The following is a 19229-nucleotide window of genomic DNA, read 5'->3' as shown; positions in this document are numbered from 1 at the left end:
AGGTGGATAAAAACAAAAATAAGCCATATATATGTCATTATCCTTATACCTAACCTTTTTGACTAGTTCAGGTTTTGCTCACAGATGTAGGGACATACCACACGTTCATTTTTTTTTTCTTTTCAATTGTGGCAGCATTTTTCAGCAAAATCGTCATTTTTCTTTATTGTTTTGCTCTTGCCAGCTCATGCCCACACATTTCCCAAGCATTTAATAGATATAGTAGCCCTCTCTCACTCTCTCTCTCTCATATCTGCACATCTTACGCTCTCATTCCCTCATTCACCCACAGAAAAAATCTGCCAGAAAAAATGAAAGCTGTGGTGACACAAAAAGCTGTTGCATAACTTTTTTTTTTTTTTTTTTTAAACAAAAAAGTTTGAGTGTCTTCCCCTTTGCCCATCTGCCCGCTCGTGAGACTTTTCTCTCTGTTTTATGACTGTGCACCAGTGGCTGTCTCGCCATGTCACCATGGCAACCTCCTGTCTCTTCTCTTGGCGACACATCTTGTGTGTCTGTGTGTGTGTGCAGAGTGCAGTGCAGTCACTCCCAGATACCTTTACTCTCATTCTGCACCACACGAGTGTGTTGGAGTGTTTGTGTGTGCTGTGTGTTCAATGAGCATGTCTGAAGAGCTCCTTATCCGCGGGCCCTTGAGATCCATATTGTCTGTCTTTTCTCGCTCTCACACACACTCAAACACACACTCTCACACATACTGTCAGATCAGAGCTGCTGCTCACAGAGTCGTTTGAAGTCTGGCATGAGAATTAGGCCGAATTAGACAGGCAGCAGCTGTTTGGTATTCATGCCATCTTCTCCCTACCGCTGGAGTAGCACGACACAGCCTCAAGTTCAACCAATCTCCACTGGCCTCAAAGCCTCGGTGTACTCCCACTCTTGACCCCTGATGCCCACCTTTCGCACCTGTCACTCACACACTCTCCAGCCTTAGACAAATGCAGCCCTAAACCCCGCCCTCCCCATCTGAAAACCTGCCCTTTTGTTCTCTTCATGAAGCACTGCGCTGCTCTCATCGTTCCATCACCCAACGTTCTGTTAGTCCACTCACTCAACAACACACCGTCACTGCTGGGACCCCACACCAAAACAACAAGCCCACCCTGCTATTCTCTCTATCAAACTGAAGCACTGACATGAATTAAAAGCACATATTTGATGTTGGAAGTGTCAAGTCAGTTTTAGTTATATAGTGCCAAACACAAGGGCACCTGTCATATAGAGCAGGTCTAGACTGGACTCTTTATGATTTTATTTACAGAGACCACACAATTCCCGCTAAGAGCAAGCATTAGGTTGATAGTGGCAACAAAAAACTTCCTTTTATGAGACAGAAACCTCGTGCAGAACTTGGCTGTAACCTGGGCAGCCATCTGCCACAACCAAGGCATGTTTCTGCTGCATTTTTGGTCACATGCAATACAGGTTATTTGTGCAATAGTGTGATACGTAAACATGATCCCTGCTAATGTTTGTTCTGGTCAAGCTGGAGCTTCAGTTCAGGGACTGAATCCTCCAAAGTCTGAACTAATAGACCAAATACACCATGACCATCCAGGAGAGACTGTCTCTTCTGAGAGTCTGTCAGAATTTGTCCAACATGTATTGAAGTGAAAGTTACCAGTGTGCACTCTAAACCCTGGAGCTAGTCTGAGTTTACACCTGGTACTTGCATATCACCAGCTGTTTGTGGTATGTCCTGAACAATACTGGATTTTTAGGCCAATATTTGCAGATATTTGAGTTTAAATCTGATAATAATATACTTGGCTCATATTCTTTTTTTGTTTTTAATGAATGATGCACACAAACATGCCTGCAAAAAAAATGATACATCAGCTTACAAATTAAAACAGTGGTGACATGATACATATATATATATATGAAGGACAATAATAGCTGTAGTCATTTTTGCAACACATAACACAAGCAACATTTGTTTATAGATGTTTTTGTTTTGGTGTTGTTTTTTTTAACTTAGTGACATATTTTGCAATTGAAAAATCAACTTGCTACAGCCATTTGGTGGAGACGCAATTAATATATCTTAAGCATATTTGTACTGCAGTTTCTTGTTACTTATCTGCAGATAGACTTCTGTTAGTAATCTGCATAAAGTTCTTATTAACCAATATATCAGCCCAATGTATTTATCTCTCTAGTTGTAGTTTGAGGGGAGTCTCTTTGTGATAAACTTGATAAAAGCGACAGTTAACCAGGACTCTCTGAATGCACTTGTGCACCTTCATAGTGTGTTTCCCTTGGAGGATCCAGTCCTTGAAATTGGGACACAGCATCTCTCTGTGCACCACAGGCCCTCTTCTTCTCCCTGCTCTCTGGTCGTAGTCTCATGGCTGCCCCCTGCAGGGAGTCTTTATACATGGCAGTGTGTTTCCATCTGTTTCATAGCTTGAAAAGTGAAGTGAAATGTGAGCACAGTAAGCTTCAAAGATAAATGCAGTATGAACAATCTGATGAAGAAAGTTGTGCCAGTTTTGCAGTAGACCCGTGGTTCTACCTAAATTGCCACATTTGAAACATCAACTGGTGTAGAATTATTATTTTATTGCCTGGGTTGGACCAACAAAGATTGATTTAATTTAAGATAAATTCTAATCAGAGTTTAGCAAAACTAGATTAAATTTAAAATTAAGCAGAGTTCTGTTGCACAATTAAATCTCCCTTTAATAAATCTAGTTTATTGATTGACCAAAACTAAACAAAGTTTAATCAGTATGGAGATGCTTGCTCACCCAAATTAAAATAAATAGAATAAATTCAACTGCTGTCAGGGCCTATTAAATACAAAATAGATGCGGAAACAGTTAACTTTCAGCTGCTCTGTATTCCTTAACAAAATATTGCATTGTTTCCCAGCCTAGTCATGGCGCCTCAACAGAGAAACTCTTAATTTCTCCTCTATTGAGAACAACTTGTTTGCCAAATTAATGGCCAAATTAAAAAAATAAATAAATAAACAGACAACAGAACCGTAAGTAAAAAAGAGACTGATATCAATTGACATGAGTCCAGAACATGTTCACTGCTTTTCTTCCTCATTCTCTTACCTATCTCATGTTTTCCTGGAGTTTATAGCAACTTTCAGCCAACAGAAAACACACTGTTATTTAATAAGTTAAATATTTCTCTGGGTTTGAAATTTGTTGGAAACATTTGGGTTAATGTAAGTACAGAACACAACAAAATATCTACAATACATGTCTAATTGTTTTAGACATTTTAATGCTGAAGTATTATAGCTTTAGCTGTTAAATAGCGAGCAGAGAAACTTTCAGCTGCTCTGTACTCCTTAACAAAACATTACATTGTTTGCTAGCTAGCTAAAATATTAGTTAGCACAACAGCACAATGATGAAAAAAGATGATGCCTGGCAGCAACTGTTTTAATGGAGTAACTGGAATGAAAGAAATAAGAGGTGCAGCATATAAGTGAACTGGGTTGAGTCTGTCCCTGAACTTTCTTTAAAGGGAACTTGATTATCTTGCTAAATCAATCTTCAAAAGGCAGCCATTTTAGAAGTTAAACCTCCTTAAGTGTAAGTTTAAAGTAAAGAACTCAATCTCATTTTTAATTGGAGTTTAAATTTTTGATGCAGTAGGATTAAATTTAATCTCGGTTTAGAGAGTTCATTTTGAGATAGTTTAAAAGTTTGGTGCAACAGAATTTAAAGTTAAACCATGATTTAATCAGGTTTAATACGTAAACCTTTGATCTCGCAACCTGGTCATCATGCTACATTCTAGCAAAAGTGCTGGCTGCACACACCTGGCCTCTCATTCCGCCTCACTCCCGTCTTTCCTCACGCACGCAAGCAACATCCCATCACACCCGTGTCGTCACGTTCCGTCTCGGCTTGCCTCTCTTTCGTCCCCCGGCCTCCACCTCCACGTTCCACCTCACTGTGACGTGTGATAGACCTGCCATGTGAGACTCACGCTACTGTCCTTCTCTCCTTTCCCCCCCTCTCACCCCTCCTCACCCACTCCCCTCCCTTCCATCCCTTTCTCCTGACCCCGCCTCCCTCCCTCCCCCACCCCTCCACCCCACACAGAGAATGACCAGCCATCCCTTGTATGGTTTGACAGAGGGAAGTTTTATTTAACCTTTGAAGGTAAGTTCTCTCTGCACCAGGGTAGCGTGCACACACACTCTTTCGAGGCTCATTCGTGCAAGCTTCGCCCCTTCCCCTGCCCTGCCCCTTCTTTCCTTCCTCCCTCCTCCTCTTTCACTTTTGCAGTCCCTCCATCGCCCTAATCCCCGCCATGCTAACTCCTGGCTGACCCCCCTCATATGCGGTCTTGCCTTCCTCTACCTTCTCTTCCTGACATTGTTCATTCTCATTTCGTCCGCGCTGACCGCCTTTCATTCATCCCCTGAAGAATCATCGTTCTTCGTGTACTATACTAATCTCTTTGTCACTTTTGTCCTTTGGTCTTTTGGTTTTTGGTTTGATCTTTGGACTGTCTGATCTTCTTTGATCTTGTCAGAGTAATTCAGCTTCAGCAGCATGTCTGGAATAAGCATGCTCATCTCTCTCAGTTTCTCTCTACATCTGCCTCTTGTCTTTCCTTTCTCATCTACCTGTGCTTATTCGATCAGAAGCTGATGCCAGTTTATAACACACTGTATAAGAATTCATACATTTGAGGGAGATACTGGGTGTTAAATTCTACAATTTCACAGTCAAAGAGCAGAGAGAAATGGGTCCTTTATGTACATAACCTGCTGTTTTCATGCTACCATACTAACACCAATATTTGTTCTCATTTCAAAAAGCTTCATTTCATCACAGTAGTTTGCACACCTTCTGTTGCTCCTCATTTCATCCACACACTGTTGGTTAGGAAGAGCGTAGCGTTGTGGTTAGGAAGTTGACTTATGTATCTACTCCTGATCTATTGACATCTGTTGACTCTTATGTATATTAAGACTGTTGGGAAACTGAGTTCAGGTCCTCGTGTGTGTACTCTGACTATTTTAATGTGTATTTGTGTGTTTGTATGCGTGTGTGTTGCATCCAGGCTGCTCCAGAGGGCCCAGTCCCCTCACCATGGGGGCTCAGGACACGCTTCCTGTGGCTGCTGCTTTCACAGAAACGGTCAACGCCTTCTTTAAAGGAGCTGATCCCACCAAGTAGGTCAACAAAGTGCTTCACACATTCTACCACACCCTGTCATTACATCACTTTATACAGCAGCACTTAAAGGATAATGCTGGAGTTTACTTAATCCTCTTCCTATTTAACATTTCTGAGAAGTATTCAAACAGTTAATAAACTGCAGTACTTTAATTATGAACAGAAATAAGGACATTTCAAGTTTTTTTTAATGTATCTGTCACCAATTCTAGCTTTTCATACAGTATGAAATATCTATAGTAACTGATGTATAAACACTTAAACCTCCTCTTCTGGCATTGATTAAACCCCTAATAGAGAGGTTTTCAGAGTGGGAGGCAGAACTCCCCAGGGAGCGCTCCAAACAGTTATAAGGAGGCTCAGTGAATGAAGGTGAAAAAATATCACATTAGTTATTAAATTAGTTATCCCCTCATGTCTTAAAATGACTTAGATGTAACATCACCTTCGCCTCATTTAGAATGATTCATCTCCACCCACCCCTTGTACTTGCTTATCAGACATTGTAATACTACCATACACTACTCCAGTGGTTTTCAAACTGGGATTTGGGGATCAGTGGGGGCCTCTGAGTGGATTATAGGGGATCCCCAGCTGAAGGAGGAATATAATGTTTTAGTTTTATCACATTTTTTGTAAGTTTTCAGTTAAGTTATAGTGACCCTAGTTTGATCCTTAATTGACTTTATTATCTTCAATCTTAAAAATAAAAAAAATACTCAGAGGGGCTCCGGTAAGGCAAAATCCTCTCTAACTGGGGATCTGTGATCGAATGTGCATCTTTTGTCGGGGTCTTTGACATGAAAAAGTTTAGGAAACTCTGCACTACACAGTCTTAAGCGGGGAATATATTCAGCCATACATGTTCAAACCTGAAAACACAGATTATTCATATGAATGTCAGAAACTTCTCCCATGAGCCAAATGAACTTGAATTATCTTGCTAACGCCATACTAGCAGTTTACGAAAGCGACCTTTATCATGACACACTCCAAAGTTTGATAAATTTTCTGTCAGAAGTATCTTAAGGAATGTATCAGTAATCTAATCCAAAATCTGAAAAAAAAAAAAAAAGTTATGTTTGCTTTGACTTTATTTGTCAGCATCCCCAAGCCACATAAAATGTCCTGTCAGCATTTGACAGGACTCATCATGACTTGGCTAATGTGGCTAACATTATCTAGTACACTGCAGACTTACTGGACACAGTCAGCAGATAAAACAAACATGTTGTCTCATACTCGCTGTGTTCCCAGGATAAATGTATACAGCAGCATCTGGGTTCAGTATAAGTTTTGTGGCTCAATGCATTTTTGGGGGTAATATATTCAGAACAGTTCCAAATAAACTGCACCTTTTCCTCTCTTCATTTGATTATACATGAAGGCTCACCATTTATCCTTTTAAAGCTCTGTCATGTCACGTCTGACACGTCTCTGTCATCATTTTGAAAGTAATGAACTTTAGTTTGCAAAATGCAGGCATGTACCCACACCTGGCTTTCCCTCTGATACCCCTCATTTCACCATAGCAGATATGGTAAACTGCACTTTGTAAACTGACAGGATGGGTTCTTTAGGAATGACTGAATCTGTGGTTTTAAGACTGTAATTAGTACACTGAAGTTCTGAGGTGGAAATGCTCAGCCATGCCTTTGAAAGCTTATTTCGCTCATGATGTGAGTTGTTGCATAAAAAACATCATATGTGAACAAGGTTAAAAAGTTGATTTTCATTGGCGGGTGTCTTTAATGAACGACCATATGTGCAGTGTGTGTGTCTCTGGTCGTCACTCTTTCTCTCTCTAACCCTCCTCGTTTTCCTCTTTTTCACAGGTGTGTTGTGAAGATCATAGGTGAGATGGTTTTGTCGTTTCCGGCGGGAATCACGCGGCACTTTGCCAATAACCCGTCCCCCGCCGTGCTAACCTTCAGCATAACCAACTACAGCCGACTGGAGCATGTGTTGCCTAACCCCCAGCTCCTCTGCTGGTAATGACCTCGCTGTGAACTCACCACCTCATTATCAGAACAAAACAATAAATACACAGTTTTTCACCGCAGGCGGCGTCTCAGTGAAGAAATGAAAGGATTGCATCATAACTCTTACTACATCCTCCTCACATGCAAAGTTAAAGTCTGAATGCTTTATTGTTCAGCTTGGAAATTCCCATTAAATGTATTTTTTGTTCTTTCTAATTTAACTAAACTTCATTAAAACCAAACAAATGTTCTTAGTGTGCATAATGAATTGTATTAATAATATTAATCTTCCTCATAGAGCATGTGAGATATTGGCATAAAGAGCATGTTACATCATGTAATCAAAATGAGTCACCCTCTTATATTTGTTAGAGTGTAATTATCCAGATTCTTTATCAACCTTGTTTGTTTCTAAATCATCTTATATTTATTCTAATAATCATATATTTCATCGTCATAATGATGTTTTTTCCCACATCACAAATCCAACACATTTCATCCACATAGAAAAGTCAATGTTTCGTTCTAAATAAAACATACAACAGCATGGAAGTAACTGAACAATTAAACAAGACTAGGTAAAAAAAAAACCTGTTACAAGGCTGAACTGTGGTCAGTAGCAATGTTTCAAAAAAGGTTATGAAAGCAGTTGCAAGAACATTTCTCAAGTTTCCACTTCATCATCACATCTTAATTGTTTCTCTAAATATAGTTACCCTCAGCAATCAACGTATATTGTCCCTTTGTTTAGTTTACCGGTTCTTCATTTAATTTTGATTGTATGTTTTGATCATGATTGTGTAATTGTCACTAATTTCAACACTATAGGGACAAACAAATGACAAGAAATACATAAAGTAGCTTAGAAGAAAAAGGGAAAGGGGGCATAAAACATTAATAATCTCTAATATGGAGGAGTGTGGTTGTTCAGTGATGACTGGCCAGTGAGGATGAGTAAACTTTACTGAGATCATCTCAGATATTAATGCTGACTGTGTATTGAATCATCATGAGGTCATCTCAGTTTTTAGACCAGCGACCTTCATCAGAGGTCAGCTTGTGTTTGTTTGTTTGTTTGTTTGTTTGGTCCTTGCTCTTTTCAATACTTAATTCATTGAATTGAATCGTTACACAACATTTTTTTTAAATAATGAAGGATTGAAATAGTATTTTTCCTAAACCCTGCACAGATAAACTCAGTGTAAAGCATGACCTCTTCTGGCTCATTGCTGATATAAAATGCTGACCAGCCTGTCAAACTCAGCCTCAACTCAGAGTTGCAAAATAAATTTGGGGTTTTTTTTTTGGTCAAACAGATCAGAGACTTGGTGCTGTACTTTAATTTTACACAATAAGAAACAGCACATTCCTCAGGTTCGACAGATCACCAGGATCGTGTAAAATATCCCTGTTTTAATCACACTTTTCTACATGCTTTCCCCACCAGTGACACCACCACACAAGCCAAGGCCAATGCCAAGGACTTCTGGGTGAACATGCCAAACCTGATATCCCATTTAAAGAAGGTGGCAGAGCAGAAACCACAGGCAACATACTACAACGTGGACATGCTCAAGTATCAGGTAGGCTCGGCCCTCGGGAGTTGTACAACATCATTAAGCTAAGAAACACACAGCAGCCCCTAAATCTGCCACCGTGTCTCTATAAAGACCATTTTGCAAAACACCAACTGCAGCTATTGCCTTAAGAAGATGTTCCGAGGACGCTTAAGTGAACTGTGAATGAAAAGTTTTAGTGTTATTATAAGTTTTTTCTTTGTGCAGGTATCGGCAGAGGGGCTCCAGTCGATTCCTCTGAATCTAGCAGTGAGCTGGAGGTGTGAGCCCACCAGCACTGACCTGAGGATAGACTACAAATACAACGGGGAGGCCATGACGACGCCGATGGCCCTGAACAACGTCCAGTTCCTCGTACCCGTCGATGGAGGAGTTTCAAAACTACAGGCTGTCTTACCTCCTGCTGCATGGTACCCAAACTTTCTTAAAGTGTTAAGTAGCATTTCAATTACTAGACATTATACAGTATGAATACTACAGTGTAATATCATACTGTATACATCATGAGTTACACAAATAAATGTTGTTCTTCAGAAGCTTCATCAGTGTGTTATTTTATCATCTTGTAATCCTGACAGGAATGCAGAGCAGCAAAGAATTCTTTGGAAGATTCCTGATATCTCACAGAAATCTGAAAATGGAGGTATGTGCAGTGTGACAACAAATGATGATGCTCTTCTTTAAAGCTCTTTAATAGTCTTTGGGTGATTGATGAGAAAGTCCTGCTTTTTGTTTTGCATTCATAAAATTCAGCCATAAATCTGGACTCAAAACAATCTGATGACATCTCCGGGGCTGGCATTGACTTTTTTAGACTCTTCGACTCTTTGAAGAGTCACTCAGATTGGATCAGCCTGTGAGAGATTGAATCAGTTTGGAGAGTTGGACCTGCATATTCAAACATGACAGAAATATGCACAGCCCTGGTAAAAGGTTTATTCTGTTATTGTACTGTTATTGGCAGTACAGTTGTGCAAACCTAAAAGAGACTTAGGGAGGATCAGGACAACATTTATCCTGTATGTGCTTTTCTTTTCAACCTGAGTTGTGGCAGAGTTTCTGCAGGCATGTACACCTCGACTGTTTTAAACACTGATCTAGAACCTGCACTTGGTTGCAGCTGAGCAGGCTACAGTGAAAAACATGCAGTACATGATTCCCCTCAGGAAAAGATGAGGCCCTGTGTAGTCGTCAGCTCTGTCTGAGTAAATACTGCCCCCTTCTGTCTACAAATGGTGTCACAGTTACTTCAGAAACCCTCCTGAATTTCTGTTTTAAGATTGTTTTCAGCGTTAGGTCTCACTGCACTGAGGCTCTGTGTGTGTTGTTTGCGTAGGTTTCCAGAGCTTCTCTTTTTCTCTAATGATAAAACAATATTTAGAAACATTTTTAACATCTGACATCATCTGATGTACTTAAAATTGTTGGTCTGTTTCATTTATGACAAGCAGAAAGCCTGCAGGGCTTACCTGCTCCTCCGGGAGAAGGATAGTAAACTAGTTTATGTATTTTCTTTTTAAGGGGCTCAAATATGATCAGTTTAGCTCTGCTTTCTTTTGAACATGGATGACTTTTAAATGTAATACTGCGTTTAATGTCCTCTGACAAAAAATGACTTAGGGCTTTCTTGAACTCTGTATCCAGCAAACATTTTGACATGGAACAGGCTTTAATACAATAGTCTGTTCCCGCACTGAACACTTAAATATAACAACGTCTGTAGTTGTCAAGAGCAGCCACCTGCATTTTACATTTCAATAAATCAGAGCCAACATGTCTTTCTACCATCCATTTGTTTCCAAAACTGTTTCTGATTAAATCTGTGGCCTTCATTCCTCCATGCATGCATGACATGAATGTTTAACTGTTCCTTCCACTGGTAAATCATTCCTCATTGTCAGTAGAAATCTTTCTAAATCTGTCCTCTTCCCTCAGGTGTGGGATCATTGTTAGCACGCTTCCAGCTAACAGAGGGTCCCAGTAAACCGGCTCCACTGGCAGTGCAGTTCACCAGTGAGGGCAGCACCCTGTCAGGCTGTGACATTGAACTGGCTGGGCCAGGATACCGCTTCTCCCTCATCAAGAAGAGGTTTGCCGCAGGTCAGTTTCACATTTTGTTAACAACATATAGAGGGAAAGCAAATATAATAATATATTATGGATTATATTTTCCAAAAAAAAGAAAAAGCAACTTTGAAGTTCTAGTGCAGTGCAGCTAACAATTTCTTTCCTTCTCATCTTTCAGTTCCACTTTTATTTGAAGGGGTCTGCATAAGACATGACACCTGTTCTGAACACGACAGAGTCTTTATGGCTGTTTATTACTGTTCATTGAGTGTCATTCAGTCAATTATGTTATTTTTAATGCAGTGTTAGGGTTATGGTTGAATGACATTAACATTCATAAAGATTCGTTCATGTTCAGCACAGGTGTCGTGTCATGGTTATGGCGGTCTCATGCACACCCCTGGAAAAAAGTGTTACCTCATCTTTCTAGTTTTATGCAATAGGCTCATTTTAATTTCCTCCATTATTATATAATGATGCAGTTTGTACTCACTGTAGTAACTCTCTGAAGTCAACAGTAGATCTGTAAATGATCCAGAAATAACACTTCACTGGTGCTTTTCAGGAAAATACCTGGCCGACAATTAACCCATGCTACTGAGAACAGCACTGTTGAACAAAACAATTGCAGTGGACTGAGGTCGACACCGAGGACAGAGGACAAACTGACACCAGACAGACTTTCCATTAACCTTTTCTGAACCCACACGACAGGTCCGCAGCCTACCCAGCAGTATTGTATAACTTGCATATAGCATCGTGGAGCTGTTTTAGGTCATGTAATTATCGTATTTGTATTCATTTCATAACATCTGTATTGCTGCAGTTAGACACCTGGGTTCTCCCCTCCTCTCTAAAGTCTGTGCCTCTGTCTCCATCCTCCTCTGGTCAATGTGTGGTGGTGTTTTTTTAAAAAGTTTCACTGCAGCTGCCTGACCGAAGACATGGACAGAAAGTGTTTTTCGGCCAGATTTTTAACTCTGGATGACAGGCTGTTTGTTGTCGAGAGAGATCTGGCTGTGGGGGGGGAAAAAAGATCTTTGTGGTTAGACTCGCATCTCCACCTTTGACACGTCCAAAGTTAGAGCCTAGGACAATTCATAGCAAGTTATCCATCATTAGCAGATAAAAAATCAGCTCTGTAAGTAATCCTTCTGTCTGAGTCTGAGCTCGAAACCTGAGACAGCCGTCCTCAGCTGTCTTGCACTGATGGCAGCCATTTGCCAGCAAGTAACTGCATCTACTGATGCATTTTGACATGTATGATGTTGACGGTGCTTGTTTGCAGTCGGCTGAAACACAGGATCAAGTAAGTACAAACAAAAACTCAATTTTCATGCACCACCTACTGGTACTACAGGGTCACATGACTTTGGATCTCATCCTTTTTAATATAAATGCACTGATCAGTCAGTCAAACTGTTCTTTTATTTCTCTGGAATATGCAGACATGGAGAGGTTTTTAGCCAGTTAGGCAGCTGCAATGACTAATCAATGTTACTGGTTGCAAAATAAGAAAAATATGTTTTCCCGTCAGAACAAAAAGAAGTGTACAAAGTGTCATTTTAAATCAATAATATATATCTTAAAGGGCGTTTGGTGTTTTCCTCGTATTGTCAGATAGCCTTTCTGTTGTTCCCGGGACAGCAGTGATAGACTCCAGAGTACATGACAGCATTCTATTTTTATTTATTGATGACGATGATTTGTTGTATAAAACATGTGATTCTGTATACGAATAGAATTTGAATGGTATCACACGACTCAGAACCCTTAAAGGTATAAATATTTGAACTCTCTCTCTTTTTTTGTTATCTGTGTAGTTGGGTAACCTGTGTACAGTATAAGGTATAATTTTTGAATTTATTTCAGATATAATTTTTTAACTCAAGTGCAACAGAAGATTTGAGCTATATATGGGTGGGGAGGGGTAATTTAAAGAAAAAGATAAATATCTTCCTGGATGCTGTGTTATGCTTTGTGAAAGCAGTGTTAATGTAGAGTTAGTTATAACCATGGGCAAGGTCCACACTCTGAAGAGCCGTTTGACATTTCGGGAAGTTGACCGATTCATATTTTTTATCCGAGAGTCAGAGGAGATGATCAGTACCACGCTTGGATCTGGCTGTTTAACATGAGAGTGGAGCCAGGAGACAGTTAGCTTAGCTTACATAAAGACTGGACACAGCTAGCCTGCCTCTGTTTGAGAGCAAGAAATCTGTTAACCAGGACTTCTGAAGTTCTCTGAATGACAATACTAACAAGATATAATGTTCATTTTTGTGATGCAGAGGTGCTGGAAGACACCACCAGCAGTTTTACGTTTGTGGTTTTAAGTAAAATATTTCCTCCTCAAGCTGAAGATGAAGCTGACAACATTTATTTGTTCAGTATTTTCTCTTACCTGTTTATGTAAATGCATTTCTGCTGTGCATTTAGCTCACAGAGCTGCTAACATGACCGGAGACTCTCACACTGCTTCCTGTACACCGTAAGTGAACTTGAGCAGGTGGGCGGCAAAACATTGAATACTAGGCGGGAGGTTGCAGATGCATCACTTGGGTCATTTCCTTAAGTCAGCCTCATTTTTATATAATTGGAGGGAAACATACTTTCCAACAGTTCTGTGTTTTTCCTCTAAACCTCATCCTTTTTGAGAATATCTCTATAAAACGGATGCTGCGGATCATATAAGATGTGTCGTGTTTCAGCCTCATAAATTGGTCGCTCTCTCGTTTGCATCTCCTCCAGTTAGGAAGCTTTGTCAGTCTTGTTTACCTTTGAACAGAGCCGAGCTAACCGTTTCCCCCTGTGTCCAGTCTTTCTGCTAAGCTAAGCTAACCGTCTCATGGCTCCAACATTACGTTTGACAGACAGACCTGAAAGACGCATCAGTCTTCTGACTTTCAGCAACAAAGTGCATCAGCCTGTTTCCCAAAGTGTTTAACTTTTCCTTTTAATAAGGTCAAGACAACAAAAGCAATCAGTTTTCCTCAACAGCAGTGATGAAGTTTGGTGACTGTGGTACCACTACTGGGACAGGACTTGTTTACTGGGACCAGCTTGTTTGTTTTTTTTTTTTTTTTATTCAAACCTCATAAAACAGAAAGAAACACTCTTGTATTAATCCAACATTCTCAGTTCCCATATCTACCACGTCCGACCTGTTTCCATTCACCTCAGTGGTACCTGAACTCCCTGACTATATCATGAGCACACCCCCAATCATCCAGCCAGCGCTTGAATCCATGGCTTTATTTTGCATAATCGTATTGGTCTCTGTGAGATGACATGAGTTGAATGAGGTTGTGGAGCAAGGTTAAGTTGACCAAAATGCTTCTTTTTTTTTTCTTTTTTGTATTTTATGTGTGTGTACCCCGGACAGTCAGTCCTCTGTTAAGGAGAATAAGCTGAATATTTTTAAAACGGATAAAAGTGAAAAAATATTATATTGTTTAATGTGTAAAAAAAACACTGTGCTGATGATGTTGAACTTCCTGAACGCTCTGACACTCAACATGAAGAACAAAACGTGTGTGAAGTGTAGCCGAAGATCTCTGTACTGTACTGTATTTCGGCATTCTGCTAAATGCAACCAATCATGGTCCTTTCAGAGCTGTAGAAGCATCGTAGACTGACTTTAGGACAAGAGGACTGTTAGCAACATGTCACTGCTCCTATTCAATGATAGTGCTTTAGATTGGAGATAGTTTGTGGTTATTTGGCTCATAAAAAGATCAGATTTGAGTCATTTTTGACCACATTAAAATTATTCCTGTGCATTACTCTGAGGTTGCTTTTCATTTGTCGGTGCAGGGTGATGATGATTGGTGCCATTTAGCTCGCACATTAGTTTGGTAACATTTTCTTTCAGCCATGTCGGTCCTTCATCTCATCGACTGGGTGGATCAGCATGGCTGACAGAAAGCCGTAACCTTCTGAGTGAACCTTGAATCCATCAGTGCAACAGTCACTACAGCATTATCTACAGAGACCCACCGTACACATTTCCCATCATGCATCTGTTTTAAACAACCAGTACACTACAGGTGACATGTCTGTTAGCTACCAGACTATTCTTTGTATCTCTGTATTTTCCAGACCTTCATCACGTCTGTAGTGAATTCGACCTGCAGTAATTTGTTATTGCATGCAGAGGATGCAGTAACAGGTGGGGCATCTGTGATGATAGGTAGTACTGAAATGACGTGTTGTGCTGGGTGTCAGTTAGCTGTATTAATGTTGAGAAGAGAGCAGGGAGTGTGTTTATGTGTGCTATACGCCAGAATGCTTTTTGGTTCTGTACCGTTAACCTCAAACACATGTGCAAGCTGTTTGTACAGTACATAACAACGCTAAGATGAACTGAGAAACTTAGTTTGCTTCTTTCCAAAACCAATAAAAGTTATAACTGGATGTCTGTTTGCAGTTTTCTTTCTATTATGCGATGCGATGTGTGTGTGTGTGTGTGTGTGTGTGTGTGTGTGTGCGTGCATTCAACTCACATGTCTATAGGCACAGGTGGAAAGCCAGATTGATACACAATAGGTGTTTACAGTCCTCGGTTTAATCTGAAACTAGTGTGAGTGAAATTTGTGCAGGAATTTAAATTGAAATGCATTTTCCTTTGGAATCATAAATTTAAAATCTATCCCTGTTCTCAATGCCCAACCCTAAAAATGCATAGCATTGTTAGCAATGTTAGCATGCTAGTGCAGTAAATTAAAGGGACAGTTTTACCCAAAATCAAAAGTACGACTTAATACCAAAATGAAAGCCATGATGGCAGCTTTATACACCAGTAACACAAAGGCCTGCAGCCTCACAGAGCTGCTTGCTGTAGATTCAAGACATCTTATGTTTTTATCGGATAGTCGACAGTTAAAAGATGAGTGAATGACATACAGCAAAGGTCCTGAGCTGGACATCCCTCAGGGTTTGTGCTATTGTTTTGGCTTTTTCTGTCACATATTGATGTTATGATGACCTCATTGACACTAGGTTAACTGAAATGAACTCAGTCTTCAGTTTCCAGGACTGCAGTTTTAAAAAGATCTCAGACCTCACAGAATGTAAGCCCTGTGCAAGAACTTTTATTTGACAAAAAAAAAGCAAAAATGATAGAATACAGCAGTATACAGTTTCTTATAATTACACTAGAGAGAGATGGAGATTTAACAGACCTGAAACCCTGTGGACACATGTCAACAAACAGGACACAAGCCTGGACTGAGACACCTGTCCTCACTTTACACAGAGTCTGAGTGGGAGGTGACGCAGTCCTGCAGCCCTGAGTGCTTTTACAATGACTTAGTTTTGTTTCGTAATTCTCTTTATATTATAGTTTTCATGGTTGTACATATCTTCCAGCTCGCCTTCTGAAACATGCTCACAGATGCTCAAGTGGTCCACATTCACATCTACAAACTCCACAAGTTAAGCAAAAAAAATATCAAAAGTAATTAGAAAAATAGCAGTTATGCATGTGAGCATTATTGTACATACAATACAGTGATTCATGTTGTTTTTTAAACATTGGCATTTTGATTCAGGTTTGGTTTCTATGTAGGCTAAATGCGAGAGAACAGAGTCATTTTGTCACTTGGAAAATGAAAGAAGAGGAAGAGAGGGATTGTCCTCAACAGAGGAAAGTGAGGTCGCTCTTCCTGCAGCCCACCTGGCAGCACACGGTGGTCAGCATGTTATTAATATCCCGTCTGGTCAGCTGGGAGCCCAGGCTGGTGATGCTGCTGCTCAGGCTCTCCAAACTGCTCTGCTCCCCTGTGGGAAAACCTGGAACTACAAAACACAGGAAATGTTAAAGAAACACTCGACTTTGTCCTAATTTAGTCTGATAACCAGATTGGCACGCAGTTTTTCTTGTTTGCTTCCAAGTAATTTCTTCACAGTTGATTGTTAATGGATGAACAAAGTCTTGTGTAATTCAGGTCTATGTCTCCATTAAATAAGGAAACTCTAAATGAGCGTACAAATTAGCTCAGTGCCATTTGTCTTCTCCACTGTCACTTTATTCTTTCTAATCAGCACGACTGATAGGCTAACTGGGTTTGTTTGTGTGTGACAGACAGTAAGAGAGAAAGAGAGCAGACCGCTGCAGCATTTAATCATGATATGTGGGCCTCACTGGGCTAATAAGAGAAGAAGAACAGACAGCGTCTCTGAGCGAGGGCACCTGTCTGCCTGCACACCCACTGCACTGCAGACACTCAGTTTATAGTATAACATACAGTACATGTGACACACAGCATTAGCATAAAAATGTACTAAAAGTACTAAAAGTAAAAGAATTCATTATGCATAATGGCCCATTTGAGAATAATACATATATGTTATGTTTATGTGGATTATAATTATTGGTGCATTAATGTGTGAAGCACTTTAATGTTGCAGCTGATAAATGTGGTACGTTTTAATTATTTTATCAATAATTTACAACAGTTTTAGGGGTATTAGAGTGTTTTTAATTAAAGTGGAGATCCCAGAGATTATGAAAATAGTGGTTATCTCGGTTTGAAATTTATAGAAATATTTCAGAATATGGCTTCAGTGAAGAGCTGAAACAAGCTGATAGAGAAGATATACGTGAGCTGTTTAGATCATGTGGAATAAGATGATTTTAACTCTACTTAAGGGTTTTTATTTTTGTTTTTTCAGGTCTGCTTGAGATCAAGCTCTGTTTTGCGATGTATACCTAATAAAAAGTAGACAATAAACACTGTCTTTGCAGCACTGTGCTGTGCAGAACGTCCATCACAAAATAGAGTTTAAAGGACAGGTTCACAGTTTTCTGTCTCAAAACAATAAACAAGTGTCCATATAAACATTTGAACAGCTTTTTCTTGCTTTAATCATTCCTCCTCTTCGTATTGGTCATTACACCTTTTTCTAACATGCTGCAGAGACAAACTTTTGTGGGGTTTGGTCCAAAAATGTATTCAAAGTTTTTCTGGAGCTAATGGCAGTTCAGTAGTTTTAGTCAAATCAAGCTGATATCTCCCAAAGTTCTAGTGTTTTTTTGGTGCGTAAAGCTTTTTGTGTTTCTCTCTTGGTGTGCAGTGAATGGCTAGTAACAAAAACAGGGAATTAAGGTTGTAGCCTAGGAAGATATCCATTTGATTTGTCTAACTCAGACTGCTGAAGCCTCATATTAGCCTTAGAGAGTTAAAAATCCAGATGTCTTCAAAGGTTTATCTACCACTTAGACATGTAGGAAGCATGTTTTAAAGATTTTAATGGCCAGTATGAACAAGAGGAATCATTATAGAAAAGAAAGAAACAGTTTCAGTGTTTTAAGACAGACTTGAAAAACTGTGAATTTATCCTTTAAGGCTAAATCTACACAGAAACAGTTACATGTATTCTTTATACACACCTCCAATGATAAGATTAATCCTGAACCAAGGAGAATAATCTTTGGTCTTTTTTTTTCTCATGTCTGCTGTTTTGAGAATAAAAGGAGAAGTTGTCTCACCGTCAGCGTCCACGTCAGGGTCAGTGAGGAACCTCCTCCAGCGGGAGCCTCCGCAGGTGTAAACAACGGCCCTCAGGAACTCTCGACCGCACAGCTTCACCGCCTTCACCTCCGCGCTCACCTGGTCCACATGCACCACTGCGCACAAGAGCAGAGGCAAAACCACCAGAGCTCTCATGATGTTACCAGACTGTTCGTACGGACCAGGTTTATGTCTTTGTTGGTCTGTTTTGTTCTGCACAGTGGACCGGTCGTTGATCCAAAGCTTGCGTCTCCCCACGTTATATACAGTCCACCTTTTAGTCCATCAGTGCTGGGTATCTCTCCTCCTCCTCCCTCTAATTGTCCCTGCAGCCCATCCCATTCACACACACCCACACACAGTCCTCACACACACTGACAGTTTATGTTTCCGGTCATCCCCACCATCACCGTTTTTAACCTTCCGAAAGAGAGAGCGATGGCCATCAGCCTTTTACAACACTTCACTGACAATCACATTAGATGAGGGCGTCCTCCTCATCCTCTCTGTGATTATGTGACTTAAGGCTGTGATTGCACAGACCTTCACTACACTGCATGGATAATTAAGTGATGCAAAGTGATTCCCTCTGCAGTCAAACAGATGTTTCATCTGTTTACAACACTTTGATGGCCTTATGAAAGGAAGAAAGTCAATGTTGACAGTCCATCATGCAGCTCATTATGGAGCTGCTGATGGTGAGATGTGATACTCAGCATGACATTTCTCTTCGATCTTTGACGGTGGACGTCCCACTTAGAATGTCAATGAAATTATATTGCGTTTAGTTGGACATGATGTGTGGATGTCCCTGTGGTGGCAGAAAACAAAGACTAGTGTTTAACATATGAAAATATAATGAAAAAAACATACTTCAGTAGCTGAAGTCTTAAACTAGCAAGAATTTCC

General features: G+C 40.1%; 2 protein-coding genes across 2 annotated transcripts in view; one reads left to right on the top strand and one right to left on the bottom strand.

The window, feature by feature from the left end:
* sgip1a (SH3GL interacting endocytic adaptor 1a) overlaps nt 1-15222 on the top strand; it is a 96755-nt gene extending 81533 nt beyond the window's left edge. Inside the window, exons 21-28 of the mRNA XM_084723731.1 lie at nt 4095-4154; nt 5065-5176; nt 7016-7171; nt 8610-8745; nt 8947-9149; nt 9318-9382; nt 10675-10839; nt 11372-15222. Coding sequence (XP_084579857.1) covers nt 4095-4154; nt 5065-5176; nt 7016-7171; nt 8610-8745; nt 8947-9149; nt 9318-9382; nt 10675-10839; nt 11372-11394 — 920 coding nt within the window. The 3' untranslated portion in view covers nt 11395-15222. The remainder of the gene's footprint in view (nt 1-4094; nt 4155-5064; nt 5177-7015; nt 7172-8609; nt 8746-8946; nt 9150-9317; nt 9383-10674; nt 10840-11371) is intronic.
* Nucleotides 15223-16179: 957 nt separating this feature from the next.
* insl5a (insulin-like 5a) lies at nt 16180-18575 on the bottom strand. The gene is made up of 2 exons (XM_084722326.1): nt 18299-18575; nt 16180-16605 (listed from the first exon to the last, which is right to left on the bottom strand). The coding sequence occupies exons 1-2, from the start codon at nt 18474-18476 to the stop codon at nt 16445-16447; spliced, it is 339 nt and encodes a 112-aa protein (XP_084578452.1). The 5' UTR covers nt 18477-18575; the 3' UTR covers nt 16180-16444.
* Between the last annotated feature and the right edge of the window lie 654 nt (nt 18576-19229).

The sequence above is a fragment of the Lutjanus erythropterus genome, chromosome 7, assembly GCF_056507025.1.
Source record: "Lutjanus erythropterus isolate fLutEry1 chromosome 7, fLutEry1.hap2, whole genome shotgun sequence".
Lineage (NCBI taxonomy): Eukaryota > Metazoa > Chordata > Actinopteri > Lutjaniformes > Lutjanidae > Lutjanus > Lutjanus erythropterus.
Note: the sequence above shows the minus strand (reverse complement) of the source record. Positions and strands in the feature narration are given on the sequence as shown.

Coding starts and splice junctions, on each gene's coding strand:
- insl5a (XM_084722326.1), bottom strand. CDS start 18,476: ATGAGAGCTCTGGTGGTTTTGCCTCTGCTCTTGTGCGCAGTGGTGCAT. Junction 16,606..18,298: donor CCCTGACGTGGACGCTGACG/GTGAGACAACTT, acceptor TGTGTTTTGTAG/TTCCAGGTTTTCCCACAGGG.